Below are 16,431 nucleotides of genomic sequence, written 5' to 3' on the forward strand. Positions count from 1 at the left end.
TGCATGTTTTGTCTGACATTTAACCCTTTATAGGGCACTCATTGAAATACTTGCAAATTCCAAATTTCAACCCAAGAGAATATTGGAGGATATTACATACAGCCAGAATGTGTAAAAAAACAACAACATATGGACCCGGGGGAGGGGGATAATATTTTGGGGAAAAAAAGTATACGAGATTCATGTGGTGAATCTGCGAGAAGTTGCTTTTCCCCCCACTTTTTTCTCGTAAATCTGCAAATTTTTTCGCATAGATTTGCCACTTTAAATCTCTTAAATCTGCAACTTTTTTCTTGTAGATTTGCCACTTTAATCTAGTAAATTTGCAACTTTTTTCTCGAAATATTACTTCAACTTTGTTTGTACAAATGTTTCTTGCCGATTTTTTTCTCTAAATCTTTCATTTTCACATTGGTGGTCAAGGTCAATACAGTTAATATTATTATATTATTATCATACTGATTGGTCAGATGTCATGGTGTCACCGCGTAGCCTGATTTTGCTGATTAGCTGGAAGAAATCCATGTGGTTCTATGACCAAACAGAGAGACATGGGGACCCCATTTTGATATCCACTGAAGTTACCAAATATAGTTCTTCGCCTGATTAAGGGTTAATTAGTCTCTCAACTCCACAAACCCAGTGAAAAGCTTTGTGCCTCTTGTACCTTTTCAGATTCTCAAGACTTGAGATTAGCTGAAAGGTGAGCACTCCTGATTGCCGCTCTTTGGACTTTAAACAACATTTATAAAGGAGTATGGGAATTATGTTTTCATTATGGATTAAGCTATTGATTACCTTGAGGTTTTCAAACTGAAGTGCTCTTCAGGGCATCAGGGGACCGGTACATGCTGGTTTTCTGTAAACGGCAGAAAGTCGGTCTTTGTGGTTTTACTGCATTCAACAGTTGGAGCTGCAGCAGTGGCTATGAAGGTTATTCAGGTACTTTAAAACCGTAAGGGCCTGATCGCTGTGATATATCACATCACTGTCATAATACACATATTTTTAGATTCTGTGTGACTTACACTTTTCAAGGATATATTTATCTTAAATAAACAGTCATAAATCTGCTTTGAAATCATAGAATAAAAGACTCTTGTTAACTTCAGAACTTGCTTAAGAATTATCTTTTTATCTTTATTATATTAAGTTTTTAGGGAAATATTTTATATATATATATATATATATATATATATATATAAGTGGATACATTGCAAATAGGAACTGCTAATAACTAATCCGGCCTATTTTTTAATGGTGATATCATCCGATTGTCACCCAGGATAAACGACTTAAGACAAGTAAGCAATAATCAAACTTCTTGCCAATAGATTTTCTGTCAATCCCCAAATCAGTCAATCCATCAATTAAACATTTCAGCACCATTCAAAATTATTGTGTGAATAAAACTGTAACTTAATAATGCTTAATAACCCGTAATAAATCTGCATTGTGACTTTAACAGGAAACGTGTGAAAATTTGTTGTGCACACAGAATAAATCAAATAATTTACCAAAATTTGATGAAGGCGTGTGTTTGGCTCTTTGCCGAAACATCACTTGGGGGTCAGATTATGAAAGCAAGGCGAGAGATGAAGCAGCAGAGGAAAAAAGTGGAGCATCCTGCACCCTTCAGCATCAAAGATGAGCGTTAAATCGGTGATGACCTAGTACTAATATGTCTGCTCTGAACATGATATTTTATTCAATGTGGGTTTTAATAAAAGTGCTCATGAACTTTGTATCCTGAAGGGAATATTTTCGCTGCAAGACTCCAACAAAAAAGTTGTGCTTTGTGCCTCTTAAATGCACCGGCTATATCTCACACCTAGAAATCATGGCCATTTGACAGACTATCCCCAGGCCAAACTCTTCTATAAACCTCTGTGGAATATCACTGTTTCTCCGTTTCCTAAAGCGGCTTCAGCAGGAAAATGCGGAGTAGTGGTCACAGAGGACCACTGCGCTGTCTTACAGAAAACAAATGGGAGGTGCTTTATTCCTCAATTCAAAACAAGTGTTTTATCTTCCACTATAATTAAAGCATCCAAAAACAATAGGGAGTGTTGGTGCAAAATGTAGCCCTGCTTTAAGAGGTGCGATTGCAAAGAGGATAACTATAATGGTGGGTAGTACAGATGAATAGCGAGGTTTCTCAGGACACGAGTGGTGGCGGTGGGAGGGGAGGGGAAAGAAAGCGAATGGTGCTTATTCAGCAGCATTGATCGGTGTGTGATATGTGTGATGTGATGGAGCTGCAGGCACCTCCTTACACTTGAGGCTTAATCAGGGTGGTTAGGATCACCAGTCAGATCGGGGCCAGCGTAGCGTGAGTGAGTGGCGTGCATAGTGAAAGGCTGGATTTGCATGCATACCTTTTAGATGCATGTTTATGGATGTCAGTAGGGTCTCGATCACTTTGAAAGGGGAAAACGGAGAAAGCAAGACAGAGAGAGAGAGAGGAAGAGAAAGGGAGAAGAAGCCTAGAGATGTTCCTTCATCTTGTCTGCTCCAGTAGGTGAGGGGCTGAGTGTTGCGTGACCTGCACGCAAATTAACATCGACACAAGCAGCTAGTGCCATCTGGTGTGTGAGCAATCAAAGAGAGTATGTAGACTGACCACACACACACGCACACATACTGTATACTAGGGCCAAACTCTTCTATCCTGAGATAGGTCATTTCAATCTCTGTAACAATATATAAATCATGATGTAACTACTGATGTTATTGAAGGTTTATTTGCTCTCCCTGTGAAAACTACAACAAAATATAAAGACATGAAAGTTTCAAAAGACACTTACAACTCCCACTCACATAAACATGAAACATACAAAAGGAAAACGGTGTGTTTTCCACCTGGACCACATGCACAATTGCCATTCTGAAGTTGTTCATCTGCAACCATGTTGATTTCCCACAATTCCCTCAACCAGACTGTTAAATTTTGCAGTAAAAAAAACACATAAAGGACAATTAATTTTTAACCATTTTAAGTAACCTTTAGGGATATTTATCAACCTTTTCAAAACTGTATTTATTGCATTTTTTGTCATCTTTTTAGGACTTGATGAACTTGAAATGATTATGAATTTGTCTGAAACATACACCACAAACACAAAAATGACACGCGGTGTTGCATGTTTTTTGGTAATTCAATAAATAAATAAATAGTCTATATGAAATATCCACATGGTAAAGGTTTGGATGGGGTTCGCTCCACTTTCACTTTAATGTGCAAGGATCAGAACCTACGGCATCAGTCAAATTACATAAATAATGCTATCATGCAGCCCTGCCACTGGTTTTTCAATACATTATATTGGCTGTGATATGAGATGAAATATCGTTTTAGATTTTGGATATCATAATACGGCTAAAATTGTTATAAAAGTGTTTTTATGGTTTCAAAGGCAATTTTTTGTTAGATGCCTTTTACACCTACTCATATCCACATAAAACTGATGATTATTTATAAAAAATCATTGTATACATTTATTATGAAAACATCAGTAATCAAGCCCACAATATTGTTGCAAGGTATTTGGTCAAAATAATTGTGATTTACGATTTTTTCCGACATCGCCCAGCCCTAACTATATAAGAATGGCATTTTTATATCCTTTTGAAGAAAGATTGTCATATTGCCCAGTCCTACTGTAAACGCATTATGCATGCAAACACCATTTTCAATTTCTGCAGCGCTCTGATCTCAGAAGTGACCCGAGGAAGTAAGAAAGCGCAGATGCTGCCCCTCCGCCCGATTGAGTCCTTCGAGGAGCAGATCTGTGGAGCACAATGGCCCTGCGCTGACTGTCTTCTAAGCTCAGGCGTGAAAGCCTGCACTGCTGTTAAATAATGCATCAGGTTCCAGTGTTGTTGGTCCCGTGGAGGGGTGGAGGGGTGGAGGGGTGGAGGGGCGTGTTAGTGTGACGGTCCAACTGGCCCTTGTGAAGCAGCCCACGTGTCAGAGAAACGGATTCATTCACAGCCGAGATCTTATCCCATGGATTAAGCATGCCATGAGCCGGCATTAATTAATCAAACCATGTCCAGGGTCTGAAAGGCAATTTATTGAAATGGAATGAAAGATTAAGATGGAATTATTTATATGTGGCTGGTACTGGTGTGAGGTTTTTGATGTTTGAAATACCCTAATCAGGCGAAGGTTGTTTTCACTGTCAACTCTGCATTGCAGTGGAGAGGTCAGATTGGTACAGGCTTTTTGTGGCGCTCGCTGTGTATTGTCACAGCTTCCCTCTCCATGTGTGAGCAGAGATTACTTAATACCGTGCCGTTCAAGAATGTGACTGCAGATTTCATATCTGTTAATGGCTTTTACCAGGCGAGGAACACAGCAGAGAGAAAAGGCAGTATTTTCTGTCGTTACATAAGCTCGTCGGCGCTGAGGCGTAAGAAATGACTGACTGATTACTGTCACACTGTACTCAAATCCACTTTCTTCTGTAACAATTGCTGAGTCTTCGTCTTATCTAGGTGTATATGTGCTTTTGTCTGTATTTCTGACGGGATGGAGGATGTGGGTGTGTGCGTGCAAAGAAATTTTGAGTGCCCTGGAACTGGCACAGCTGTGCTTTTCAACTTGTTAACCCCACAGTGGGGAAGAGTGGGCCGCAAGGAGCTGAGTGGGCAGGACCTTGCCCCCGAAGCAGAGGGGAGGGAGGAGGTGGCATGCGGCACGTCGGTGAGATAGAAAACTGGACACATCAGCCAGACTGCACCGCCAAGATGACCTTTACATATCTGTTTCACTAGCTTTTTTATACTTTCTCCCTCAGTGTGGGGAATTTCATACCAACAGTCTATTAATTAGTTTAATCTCCACAGAAAAAAAAAATCGACTTGATCTTCAATTAGTCACTATTTCTCAGAAAAAGGCAAAACAACCCATGTGGGACATTTTTACCATTTACAATAAATCAATTAAACCAAAAATTAACCTAAAGATTAATTTCTTTAAAAATATCTCAAGCTTCTTGGCAGGGATGTATTGGTTTGTTCTGGCTAAGATTTAGTGTGTTTAATAAATAGCCTTATATCAATTTTGTGATATGAGAGTTGAATATTGTCCTGAATTTGATATCAAGCTATTTGGTCAAATTATGTTGATGTTTGATTTTCTTCTTATCACCCGACCTTACATCAACTCAAAATCCATGTTCAGTTTTCAAATCAGATATTAGAGATTTAAAACATTTTTTTAAGTTGCTTCCTTTGTTTGTAAGGTATTGAATAATATGCTTACATTTTAGGTCATAAATAAAAAAGTCAAACAGATGGTGCTTTCATATAATTTAGTATATTTAATTATTTCTGGTGGGGGAAAATTGCGCATCACTTGAAATTAGTTTTTAAACAGTCACAGTCAGCAGTCTCTTAATGTTCTAGAAATTGGTAATAACAACAAAAAACACAAGCATACAAAAACAACAACCCCCAGACATCTGACTGGGTTTATGAATGAGAGCGTCGTCCGCACATGTTCCCTCCAGCAGCTGAGATAGTAGACATGGTGTATTTCCAATTTAATAGCTCATAAACCTCATTCGCATATTCTAACAATCCACATGGAAATAGTTGTTAGAGTTGAGTCGGCAGGTTGTCCCAGCTGAGTACTGCTGATGTACTCTGAGCTCTGCTCCTTTAGGTTCACTGAGTTTCTTGTTTTTTAATCAGATTTTTTTGGATCAAGGTGTTTTGGTCCCTGTTTGTCCTGTTCTCCCGACTGGATTCATACTGATCAGTCCCAGTGCATATTGTCATGCTACAAAGGGTGACCTCCCACTGACCCCACCTTGACCAAGAGCACCTTTCCCAGCTTTCATGTCTTTTTATAATGATGGAGCACCACTCCTCTCCCTGACCTCAGCCTTTATCAAACGACCGTGCCACTGGGGAATTGATCCCAGATCCTTTGATAGTAAATCTGCCCCTATGTTATGACTTCAGTGAGAGAAATTAAATAAAAAAGAGCATTAAAAGTTGATTTGCACATGTGTGCAGTGATGCCTAGAATGGGTGTATCATATGTGCTCTTTGGTTGAGGTACACATGAGCAACCATGACTGATTTCATGAATGACTTTGTATGACTCCCCACGTTATCTGGCCTGTAGGCGCAGCCCAGGACAGCACATTACCACATAGATGGATGCAGTCATTGTGTAGATAAATGACAGAGGTTTCCACTCCCCCAGAAGGGCACCATGAAATGGGAATTATGTCAGCGACATTATTCCTCAGCGCTGGTGTCTGTAACACACTTACCCACACAGACACATTTTATGCCACGCTCGACACCCAGAATTTCCCCTTGGTACGTCTGCAGATAAAAGGATGTGTTCAGAGGAAGAAGAGATTTTTTAAACTGCTGTGTCATTTTGTGTTCACATCCAGCCCGAACAACGAAGCAAAAGAAGTGGCAGTCCACATATGTTCTGCTTTGACAACCAGGGGTACATTTATGGAAATATTATGGAGAATCTTAACTGTTTTATAGAACTAGAAATTGATTTAAATGAATATATATACATTTACATATATATATATATATATATATATATATATATATATATATATACACACAAGCTGACAGAGGTCTAAACAGTAAACTAAAGTTCAAATACTTGCCTTAAAAGAATGGATAAATGAGTGAAAATATAATGAACGAATAATATTTATGAACAGATATCTGCATATGAGTGTGGAATCTCTAGGCAATGGCGCTAGACTTTGATATTAAAATTGTTCTGGTTTTCGTTTGTAGTCCGTTTGTAGTTTGAGTAGTATAGGCTGCCACAGGAATGCGTTCTTGCGTCAGGAAGTAAGTTAGCATGTTAGCGCCCTGGGGTCTATCCTCTCAAACTTAATTAGGGGTGTTTGAAAGGGTTTTTGGTTAGATGCCTGAAATAAGGTCTGTGGTCAACACAAGCTGAAGAGGTTCGGGTTGATAAAAAAATATGTTAATAAATTCTGAATTCTGAATTTTGACGTTTTTATGTGTCATGCTAACAGACGGCTAAATGAGACTACAGTGGTTGTTGGGGACATTAAATGTCATCACGCAGACAGCAAGTCAAGTCAAGTCGATTTTATTTATATAGCCCAAAATCACAAATCACAACTTTGCCTCAAAGGGCTTTACATGGTACCACATCCTCTGTCCTTAGACCCTCACAGCGGCCAGGGAAAAACTCCTCAAAAAACCCTTTTAACAGAGAAAAAAAGAAGAAGAAACCTCAGGGAGAGGGACAGAGGAGGGATCCGTCTCCCAGGACGGACAGACGTGCAATAGATGTCGTTGTACAGGGCAAATCAACAGAGTAGAATAGAGTAGATAGAGGCTGAAGAGGAGGGGAGAGGGAGGGAGGATAGAGAGACGGTTGAGAGAGAGACAGAGAGGAGCAGGAGTTCTGGGAGGGGCACAGCAGCAGGTGATGAAGCGGTGAGTGTAGAGGAGCAGGAGAGGAGCATTCCCATCTGGGGAACAACTCTCACTTTTTCAGTGCTCTTGCAAATTATTGTAGATTAGGTTAATAAACAATTTATTAGGCTACAGTCTGTGATGTTGAAGTAATTTGACTGTGGTGTAGTTAGCTATAGCATAACATTAGCTTTTTACTTCTGTCAGCATTAATGATACATCATAAAGTGGTGTTCATTTGTCAAGATAATCCATCTGAAGAACACGCGTAAGCATCAGAAACGTGTGTTTGCCACAGAGCTTATTTTCTGCAATGATCCAAAAATAGAGGAATGGAGGAATTCTCAATGGGAATACTAAAATGACTGGAGACGAGTTACTGTGCAGTTGCAATGGCGTCTGCACCTAAAACACCTACAAAAAGTTTCCATAAAGTTGCTACTCAGACTGTAAAGAACTGCCGATGAATGGAAGAGGAGGTCTTGGCCTCAATATCCATTATCCACATTGCAGATGGATACACCAGAACCCCAGAAATATTGGTTGTTGCACGCAGAGGCTGAATCATAGTCAGATATATAGCCGATGGTTCCAGAGATTGATTAGCAAAAGGATAAATGGCTGAAACATCCTGCTGTAGTAGTTCAAAATGGACCATCAGCATTGACAGCTCACATGTATTGAAGCACTATTTCAGACTAACAACATTTGTATGTAATATCCAGTTTAAAATCAGTTCACATGAACACATTGGGTACGTGAAGAAGTACTTGTATTCATCTGACAGGGCTGTGGAGGGTTTCTCACAAAAAACAGTGGGAACCATGTACTGTATGCACAGTGGATGTTTGTGTAGCCAAATTAGCATAATAAGACGTGCTACATTTTGTCACTTGCACAGAACTAATAAAATTACCCCGTTCCTGTAGCCTTTCTGGAGCTGAACAGGACTGGCAGTAGTTTCAGCCCACAGGAGGAGGAGCGGAATAAAACTCGCAAATTCCCTCCACATATACATAATCTGGAGTGAAATGGGAACAAGAATTTCATTATGTTGAACTCACATAGGAGGGATATTGATAGAAGGCAGAGCTGCAGCACTTTCACCCTCAAAGGTTTCATGTTGTTTCTCTGGGGTTATACAGTATGAATGTATGGTTTTTTATTCTCACCACAACCTGGTATGTCTTTGTGAGGCTGTTACGGTCACACTGTATCAGGATGATTAATCTTTACTGCAGATCGATATCACACCTCTTGTGTTACTACGTTACGTGAGAGCAGGGAGGGACTTAGTATGTAGCTCACAGCTCGAGCTGCTACTTAGGAGCCTTATATTGTCCTGAGTGTACTCCATTTATTTCCATCTCCCACAGTATATACTGCATGATCCACTGGGTCCCTCCTTTCCCACACTTGAGGAGTGTTTTTTTTTTTAATTAAGGGAAAATGCACACATGTGGTATGATGAAATGCGGCGGAAGTTAAAGCGCAGTGCAGATGAGATTTGAGAGAAGATCAAAACCAGCACATCAGGATTCAGTGTGAGTAAGAGAGGGATGGAGGGAGGGAGATGTGAAGAGAGGGAGGGAGGGTGGGTGAAGGCGAGGGGCAACCCCCCTTTCTAGACGAGGGATTCCTTTACTGCAGTGATCAGCAGTCCCCCCCTCTCCTCCTCCTCCTCCGCCTCCTCCTCTCCCTCCTCCCCTCCCAGCAAGTCTACTGCTCCTCTCCTCCCTCCCTCTGCTTTTCATCACACTCATGGCTTTCTCTTTTCATCTCCCACTCACTCTTTCCCTCTCTCTCTCTCTCTCCCTCTCTTTCCCTCCATCCCTTCCTCCCTTCCTCGCCACCATCTCTGCTTCACACACACACACACACACACACACACACACACACAGTACAGTCACGTTTCAGTGGGGAGGGATTGTCTGCTGCAGGGTACAGTATATGCAGCACATGGTTAGAAATGCAAGCGCACTCGTGACTCACGCCGTTTTACTCCAGCCTTCATTTATCTCTATCGCTCCCCTGCTGCCGCTCCATTTATCCTCGCATTCCTCCTCCTCCTCCACACCTCTCCCCTTCTTCCACCTCATCTGTCCATCACCGATGCCTGTTCCTTTCTTCCTCTCCCTCTCTTATCCGTATGACATTGATTCCAAGGTTGCTGTGCTATTGACTGCTGCTGCTACGCTGTTAAATATTTCAGGCAGCGTTTCAGTGGCTGTGTGCCGAGGGAGAGGAGGGCGGGCTTCGCTCAGTCGCTCTGCAACTACCGCTGACAAACAGGCTGGTGAACAGACGGGTGGACACAAACACACATACACACACGCCACCTGCAAACACACAGAGGTACATTCACACGTACATGTCACCCCACAGATGGATGTACACGCACGCCAGCGCTATATTTGCTTATGTGTGTGATGCTGCCCTGTGCCGGGGTGCGTGGGTCGGTGATGTTGTGGGTTTCTCAGTGAAATCTTTCCTCCTGGCTTCAAGCAGCTGAAGTTAATGAATGAGCTAAAACCGTGCTGGATCGCTCTCTGCAGACTGTGCAGTTATTCCAGACCAGCCAAAACGCCTTTCTCAGCATGTCATCTGATCAGCAGCCTAATCACTGTTTGGGCTCCACTTGGTGCCACGGAGCAGCAATCAGCATTTAGGACACACAAACACACACACACACGTCAGTTATTTTTGGCCCAGTTGTGTCATAAACAATAGTTTTACAGTCCTAATGTGTAGACACACACATGCATACCCCCCTCTGATCCCAGTGGTGGCGCTCGGTTTACAGTGGGACTGCATCGCTGCTGCAGTGGGAGCAGATTCTTCTCATAAATGCTTTCAACTTGTTCTTTACCATTTCCTGCATTTGCAGATGTTGAAAAAAGTTTTCCAGAAGTTTTTACTCTCTGCTAGGGGTCTAGCAATAAGGCAGCTCCAGGATAAATGAACACTCAGCAAGAACTCCATCTGTGGGCCCTCACTGAGCCTCTGCATGGTGGATAGTGCCTGCTGAGGACAGTCTCTCTAAACAAACAAAAAAAGAGGCCACATTTTTCCATGTAAAAATGGCAGAAAATGCAGTTTGAAACCTCCTAATTATGGAGATTTCCTGCTTGTCTTTGTTTTTAATCATATTAAACTGAATACTTTAACAAAACATTTAAAGACATCACCTTTGAAGTTTAGAAGCTTTTTTTTTTCACAATTTTCTGACATTTTACAGACCAAACGATTAATCAATTATGCTAAAAAATAATTGGCTGATTAAAATATAAATATTAATTTCCTGTAGTCCTATAGCAGACTGGTTAGCACTTCATCACTAATTCATGCCAGTCATTGTCAGCTACTGAAAATCCATATCATTATTCATGTCGTCAAGTGACAGTGGTGGGTAACTGTCATTGTTAATGGTTAATCTAAACATCTATTCCATCATATTGTCACTACAGTCTGTGCAGATTGGCAGTCACATTCCCTGATTGACAGCCAGGACATTTATTCAAGAGCTTGATTGGCAGCTGTGTTTATCAGGTTGATGCTGGGTTTACAGGTGGTTCCTCTGCTGCCCCTGTCCCCCTTATATTTTCAGTTTTGTGTTATTTGTTTTAACTGGCAAGTAGTAACATACTGGTAGCCTGTGTGGAACAAACGAAACAAACCATACAAAGTTCTCAAAATATTTTTTTTCATATATTTTTCTACATACATTTTTATTTCTAATTATTATTTTATTTTTTTTATTTGTAATTTTTCATGTATATGTGTTGTTTTTACTTCTTCAAAATCTAATAAAATATTCTAAAAAGGAGAGAATTTTGTTTTTAAATCTGACCCAGATCTATGAAACAGAAGCCACTATATTCCACAAGTTTCATGCTGTGTGTCATGTGCCACCGGGCCCTCTAATGAGGCATAAAGTGGGATGAAATATTCCATTCTGAGCACCTGAGCTTCATCTCCTGGTACCTGCATCCCAGAGACCAAGATAAATCTGTACTGCTGAGTCTTGATAGAATCTGTCCTCAGCAGTCAAGCCTTGACGTTGCTTCTGTGAAGTCGACTATTTGTTGGCTGCCCGGTGTAGAAATTCCATGATGGGTAGACGCCAGTATCTTTGGTTCTTGCGTGTAGCTCTGAGCTGCAGATCCAGAAAACATCTGTTTGTAGTGACAGCATATACACATCAAGCACATACTTATATACACCTGCTCTCCCCTGAAATATCTTTTCACTCTATAAATGTCAGTGCAAAGTCATAAAAGAGGCGTTGTGAAGAGTGAGAGGTTTCTCATCTGTTGTGCCTCGACTCAGCAATGGTCAGATTGTGCATATCGTAAATCTGATATCTCCACAGTTGTACACAGAGTGAGTGCAACAGATTGAGAGGCCTGCTGGATGCTGAGTGCTGTGCAGTCAGGTCTGTTTGGAAGCCTTGACAGAGTGAAAGATGCCTCTAGAAATTAAAGAGTTAATGAATGCATGAGTCAGTGGTGAATGTACTGTTTATGCATGTACACATTAATATCCAGCACTGCAGCGTCATAAAACCATCTGGTGGAGAAACTGAGCTTTTTTTTGTCGTGCAGAAAAGGCATATTTTGTTTGTGCGCATGACTAAAAATTAATTCAGAAAAGTTCTGTTGCCCCTGGCGCTCTTTTTTGCTTGATTTCCGATGTATCATCCTCACCCCCGATCGCACTGTGTAAGCGTGAGGGGATCTGACAGCCCTTCTCATGCCTTAAAAGGCTTCATCGTCGATCGGAAGAAAACGTGACGAGCTCTGTAATTCGAAACATGTGCAGACACTCCTACTTTGCTGGGCTGCTGGTATACAGTAGGAGCAGAGGGGGGAAAAAGAAAGGGTTTCCCCAAGCTCTGTTCTCTGTTCGCCTTCCTCCCTCTCCCCTCCCTCACTCCGTTCTGTGACACAAGTGGAGAATTCATGCTGAACTATACTGTTGTTATTCAGGCTGCATTTTTGGCTGCCTTCTCTCTGTATCTCCCACTGTGTTGGTTTCCTCCAAGTGGTGGTTTCTGTGTCTGAGTCCTGTTGTATTAGACATGAGAGGCTGTGTGTGTATGTGTATGTATGTGTGTGTGTTTTTATGCGTCATCCTATCGTAAAATATTTCCGTGACCGGGAAGCTGCAGTTGGATCTGTGCTTATTGGGTGTGGCTTCAGCTTGGATATTGAAACATTTGTAGAAAGTGGAACATAGGAAGCCATTTTGTAACATAATACTCAGTCAGTCTTACAAATATACAATAAGAGAAGTAAGTAGGAGACCGTAGGAGTGTCACACTGGATTATGTCACACTTAAAAAAGAATACCGGGAAAGAAAAAAGCAGTGTAGAATAACCAGCTTGTTGCCCTTTTCTCTTCCTGTCTGCAGGTTTGGAGGGGCGCCCCCTCATGGCATGGCCAGAGACTGTTGTGTACCTCCGCTGCTGCTCCAGACGGTAAGCTCTCCTTTTTACTGGAGTTCATTCACTTTCTTTCTGTCCATGTGAGCTGCATCAAGGGTTTCCCCCAAATCCAGCTTCTGCTCCTCATCTGAGACAAATGAGTTGAGCACGTAAAGGAGTTCTGCATTGATCAGACGGCCGAGGCTCATTTGGAATTAACAGCCAGTAGTCATTAATATGGAATTTGTCTCGGAGAAGCATCTGCTCGTCTGTGTGAGAGGCGGGAGAGATGGAGAGCGTGAACAGAGGGAGGAAGAGAGAGGTAGGGGGGCTGAGAGGGGAGGAGAAGGCCGGTCTGCAGCATTGCAGAGCATGTTGATTTTTAAAGTGGGCCTTGATAGCAGGAGCAGAGATAGGCACAGGAGCTTTACAGGTTTCAGTATGCGCCTTTGATGACAGGATAGCGGAGGACAAAGGAAACAGGTGCAGGAACAGCCATGACGCTCGGGGCAAGGTTTCAAATTGTCACCGTAATGAAGAAGTGGCTGTGAAGTAAAATATCTGCACCTCTGCGTCTCTGAACACGGTCAGGAAGACACTCCTGAAAGCGAGCCCAGCTGGTGCTGCCTGTGCTGGCCGATGATCCTTCACTTTTTTTGGTGCGGGCCCAAAGCAGAGATCTGCTGATTCACTGCAGTGATCCTGAGCAGGAGGCAGAGGTTGTTGGGTGCAGCAGCAACACAGCAGCTTGGATCACCTGCGCGGTTGGCTCCCAGCGCGTTGATTCATGGCTCTGTCATTAGGGGCCACTCAGCATGATGATAGTATAAGCTGTGCGGGCTCATTATAACTATGAGTTTGGTTATGGACCAACAGAGCTGGATTAGAGACCAAAAAATGAAGAAGTGCCACTGAGCAGTAGTGTGGCTCAGCTGTTTGGGACCAAAATTACAATTCTTGTGGTGGTGCTAGAAAACAGCAAGTGCAGATGAAAGCCCACACTAAACACTGAAACACACAATGAACTTCAAAGTAATGCCTTCTGTTAGTCCCAGGTGCATTGATTCATTTCATTTTTCTTATGTTTGCTGCTATGACAAAGCCAAAAAACAAACAAACCATAAAAGTTGACAGAGTTAGTCCTCCTCCTGCACCGCGGTTGGAGTTTTTTTGTCAACTGTTGTCATTTTACAGCTAAACAGGAAACTAAAACATGTTTCTGAAAACATTTTAGGTGAAAAAAAGGCAACGCAGTAGCTGAATCAGCCTGGTTTTACAGTTTGATCCCAGTTCACTGATTGACAGCTGCTCTGGTTGGTTGGAGGAGGCAGAGGAGCCTGTTAAGTTTCATCAAATATGAAAAAGTATTTTTTTTAAAAATCCAATTTACCAACTGTAGCTTTAACTCAATGAATCACTTTATTCAAACCAAGGATATTGTTTGGGGTTTTTTTTAGGGTGATGATGTCACAGAATATGACGACAAACATTCAAAGCTCCATTCAAAAAAAACTCAATAGAAGCTTTGAATATAAAAAAGCTATTCAGGACAAACTCAGAGTGAATGAATAGAGATGTGTACTTCAAGGTCTTTCTGCTTGACAGTTTCACCACCCAAGCATCATTTAAAGGTCTTTTAGCTTTTCTATGGGAAAAAGAAATATCAATAGTTGGCATCAACGAATCGACATAGCAGTTCAGTGAGGGAATGGTTAGCAATATTATACTGTATTGATCTTCAGGACCTGACAGTCAAGAGTGGGCTTATTTTTGGCAAAAAAAACAGTCAGTGTATTTCTGTGTCTACAGTTATAAGCCTGTACTTGCATATGTGTGAATAACATTAATTCAACTGTTGAATAATGTAGGATTTACAAATAACTCTTGAATCAGCTGCTTTTTGCAGAAACCCTATGCAGTGTTTATTGAGATCCTATCAGATATTGTGGGAAGACTATTGTTGTTATGACTGATTTTGTTTGAGGTGGCGTGTTATGCAGCTTTGTAGTTAAACTCCCCCGACAGTTGGAGGCTGCTGTTGTTCTGCTCCCTGCTGTGTTGTCAAAATATGCTTACATTTTTGGAGAAAAGTAAGCTAAAATGGATGGTTTGGATTTTTTGAAGTGAGGTTGTATGGAGTAGTTATCTACAGTCAGTGTATAACCTACAGTAGATGGCGATCAGCATTTCCCCAGTTCAGAGAAGCAGGTAGGAGTACCGACACAGAGCTAAGCATTGTACTTCTGTCAAATCTTTGTCACCTTAAAAAAAACCTGATATTGATTCTTTTACTTTTTGTTGTTGTTTGGCCTTTGTTAGGTGTCTAAAACATGTTGCCCCTGTCCACAGAAGTGCATAGCTTAGCTTCCATGTTGGTAGTCCTGCATGCTTCTCTAAACTGAGGCATCCTGACACTGAAACTAACCATTTAAGATTAGCATAACACCATCAAAATATCATTGTTTTGTGGTGTAAAAAATGATGCTGGGCTAATTTGTGACATGAGTAAATAATTCCTGATTCCTGATATTTCTATAAGATAGTAACCCAGATGATGCCTTGACCAACCAGGCAAGATGAAACAAGCAAATACTGCTGCTTTTGAATCCTTATTAAATGTTTGAGTTTCTTTAATCAGAGGCAGTAGAGTACATGAAAGCTCATTTCCATGCTTCAGTTAAGACCTTGGGGTGTCATTTTACATTTTCTGCTTGTGTGACGTTTGTCGTTTTCTTGCCTGCAACCCCCTCACAGAGGTGACAGTGGTGTATCAGAATGGACTGCCGGTGATCTCAGTCAGCTTGCCGTCAAGGCGAGAGCGCTGTCAGTTCACCCTCAAGCCTCTCAGCGACTGTGTGGGAGTTTTCCTGCAACAGCTCCAGGCAGAGGACAGAGGCATCGACCGGGTAGCCATCTACTCCACGGGTACGTACAAGAGTACTGCACTGAACACACTCCACCACTGTATCCATTTACCCCAGCAGGTTATACATATATATGTCATTACATAAAGTGTTCTTGTGTTTTGGTGCTGTTAAGTGTTCCCGCAGCTGCAGCTTTGAATCAGAATTTAATACCACTGCATGCACCATGAAATGATTTTCCAGCCCTCGCTCTGCACAGAGGTTTCATTATACAGGAACAACCGGTACTTGAAATCTTACTCTTAGTGTGTGTAAGTGCATCTGCTTTTACCTCTCATGATAATCAGACAGCAACGATCCTGATTATCAAGAGATGCCGAGGGTATCTGTAGTGGCTATGCATCACAGCTCCATCTCTCTCTCACCGGCTTCCCTTCACATGTCTCTCTCTCTCCAGATGGAGCGAGGGTCGCCTCCTCCACAGGCATAGACATCCTGCTGCTGGATGATTTCAAGCTCGTCATTAATGACACCACACACCTCGTGCGGCCACCGAGGAGAGGTGAGGACCGGCAAAGAAAAAGGCAGAGCCCGCACTGTTTGCTCTGAATCATTCTCTCACAACTGGGGCCATTACCAATAAGAATAAGAAATGGTTTGTGGTGCATGGTATTAAATCTTTGTTTATTTGTTTG

The 16,431-nt window shown here is 41.7% G+C and overlaps 1 protein-coding gene across 2 annotated transcripts in view; it reads left to right on the forward strand.

Annotated features, from left to right (window-relative positions):
- Window positions 1-16,431, forward strand: part of mcu (mitochondrial calcium uniporter) — a 72,930-nt gene that overhangs the window by 49,283 nt on the left and 7,216 nt on the right. For both annotated transcript variants that reach the window (XM_059359303.1, XM_059359302.1), the window contains exons 3-5: window positions 12,860-12,926; window positions 15,627-15,797; window positions 16,194-16,298. In XM_059359303.1, the coding sequence (XP_059215286.1) occupies window positions 12,860-12,926; window positions 15,627-15,797; window positions 16,194-16,298 (343 nt within the window). The remainder of the gene's footprint in view (window positions 1-12,859; window positions 12,927-15,626; window positions 15,798-16,193; window positions 16,299-16,431) is intronic.

This window comes from Centropristis striata, chromosome 20 (genome assembly GCF_030273125.1).
Source record: "Centropristis striata isolate RG_2023a ecotype Rhode Island chromosome 20, C.striata_1.0, whole genome shotgun sequence".
NCBI classification, from domain to species: domain Eukaryota; kingdom Metazoa; phylum Chordata; class Actinopteri; order Perciformes; family Serranidae; genus Centropristis; species Centropristis striata.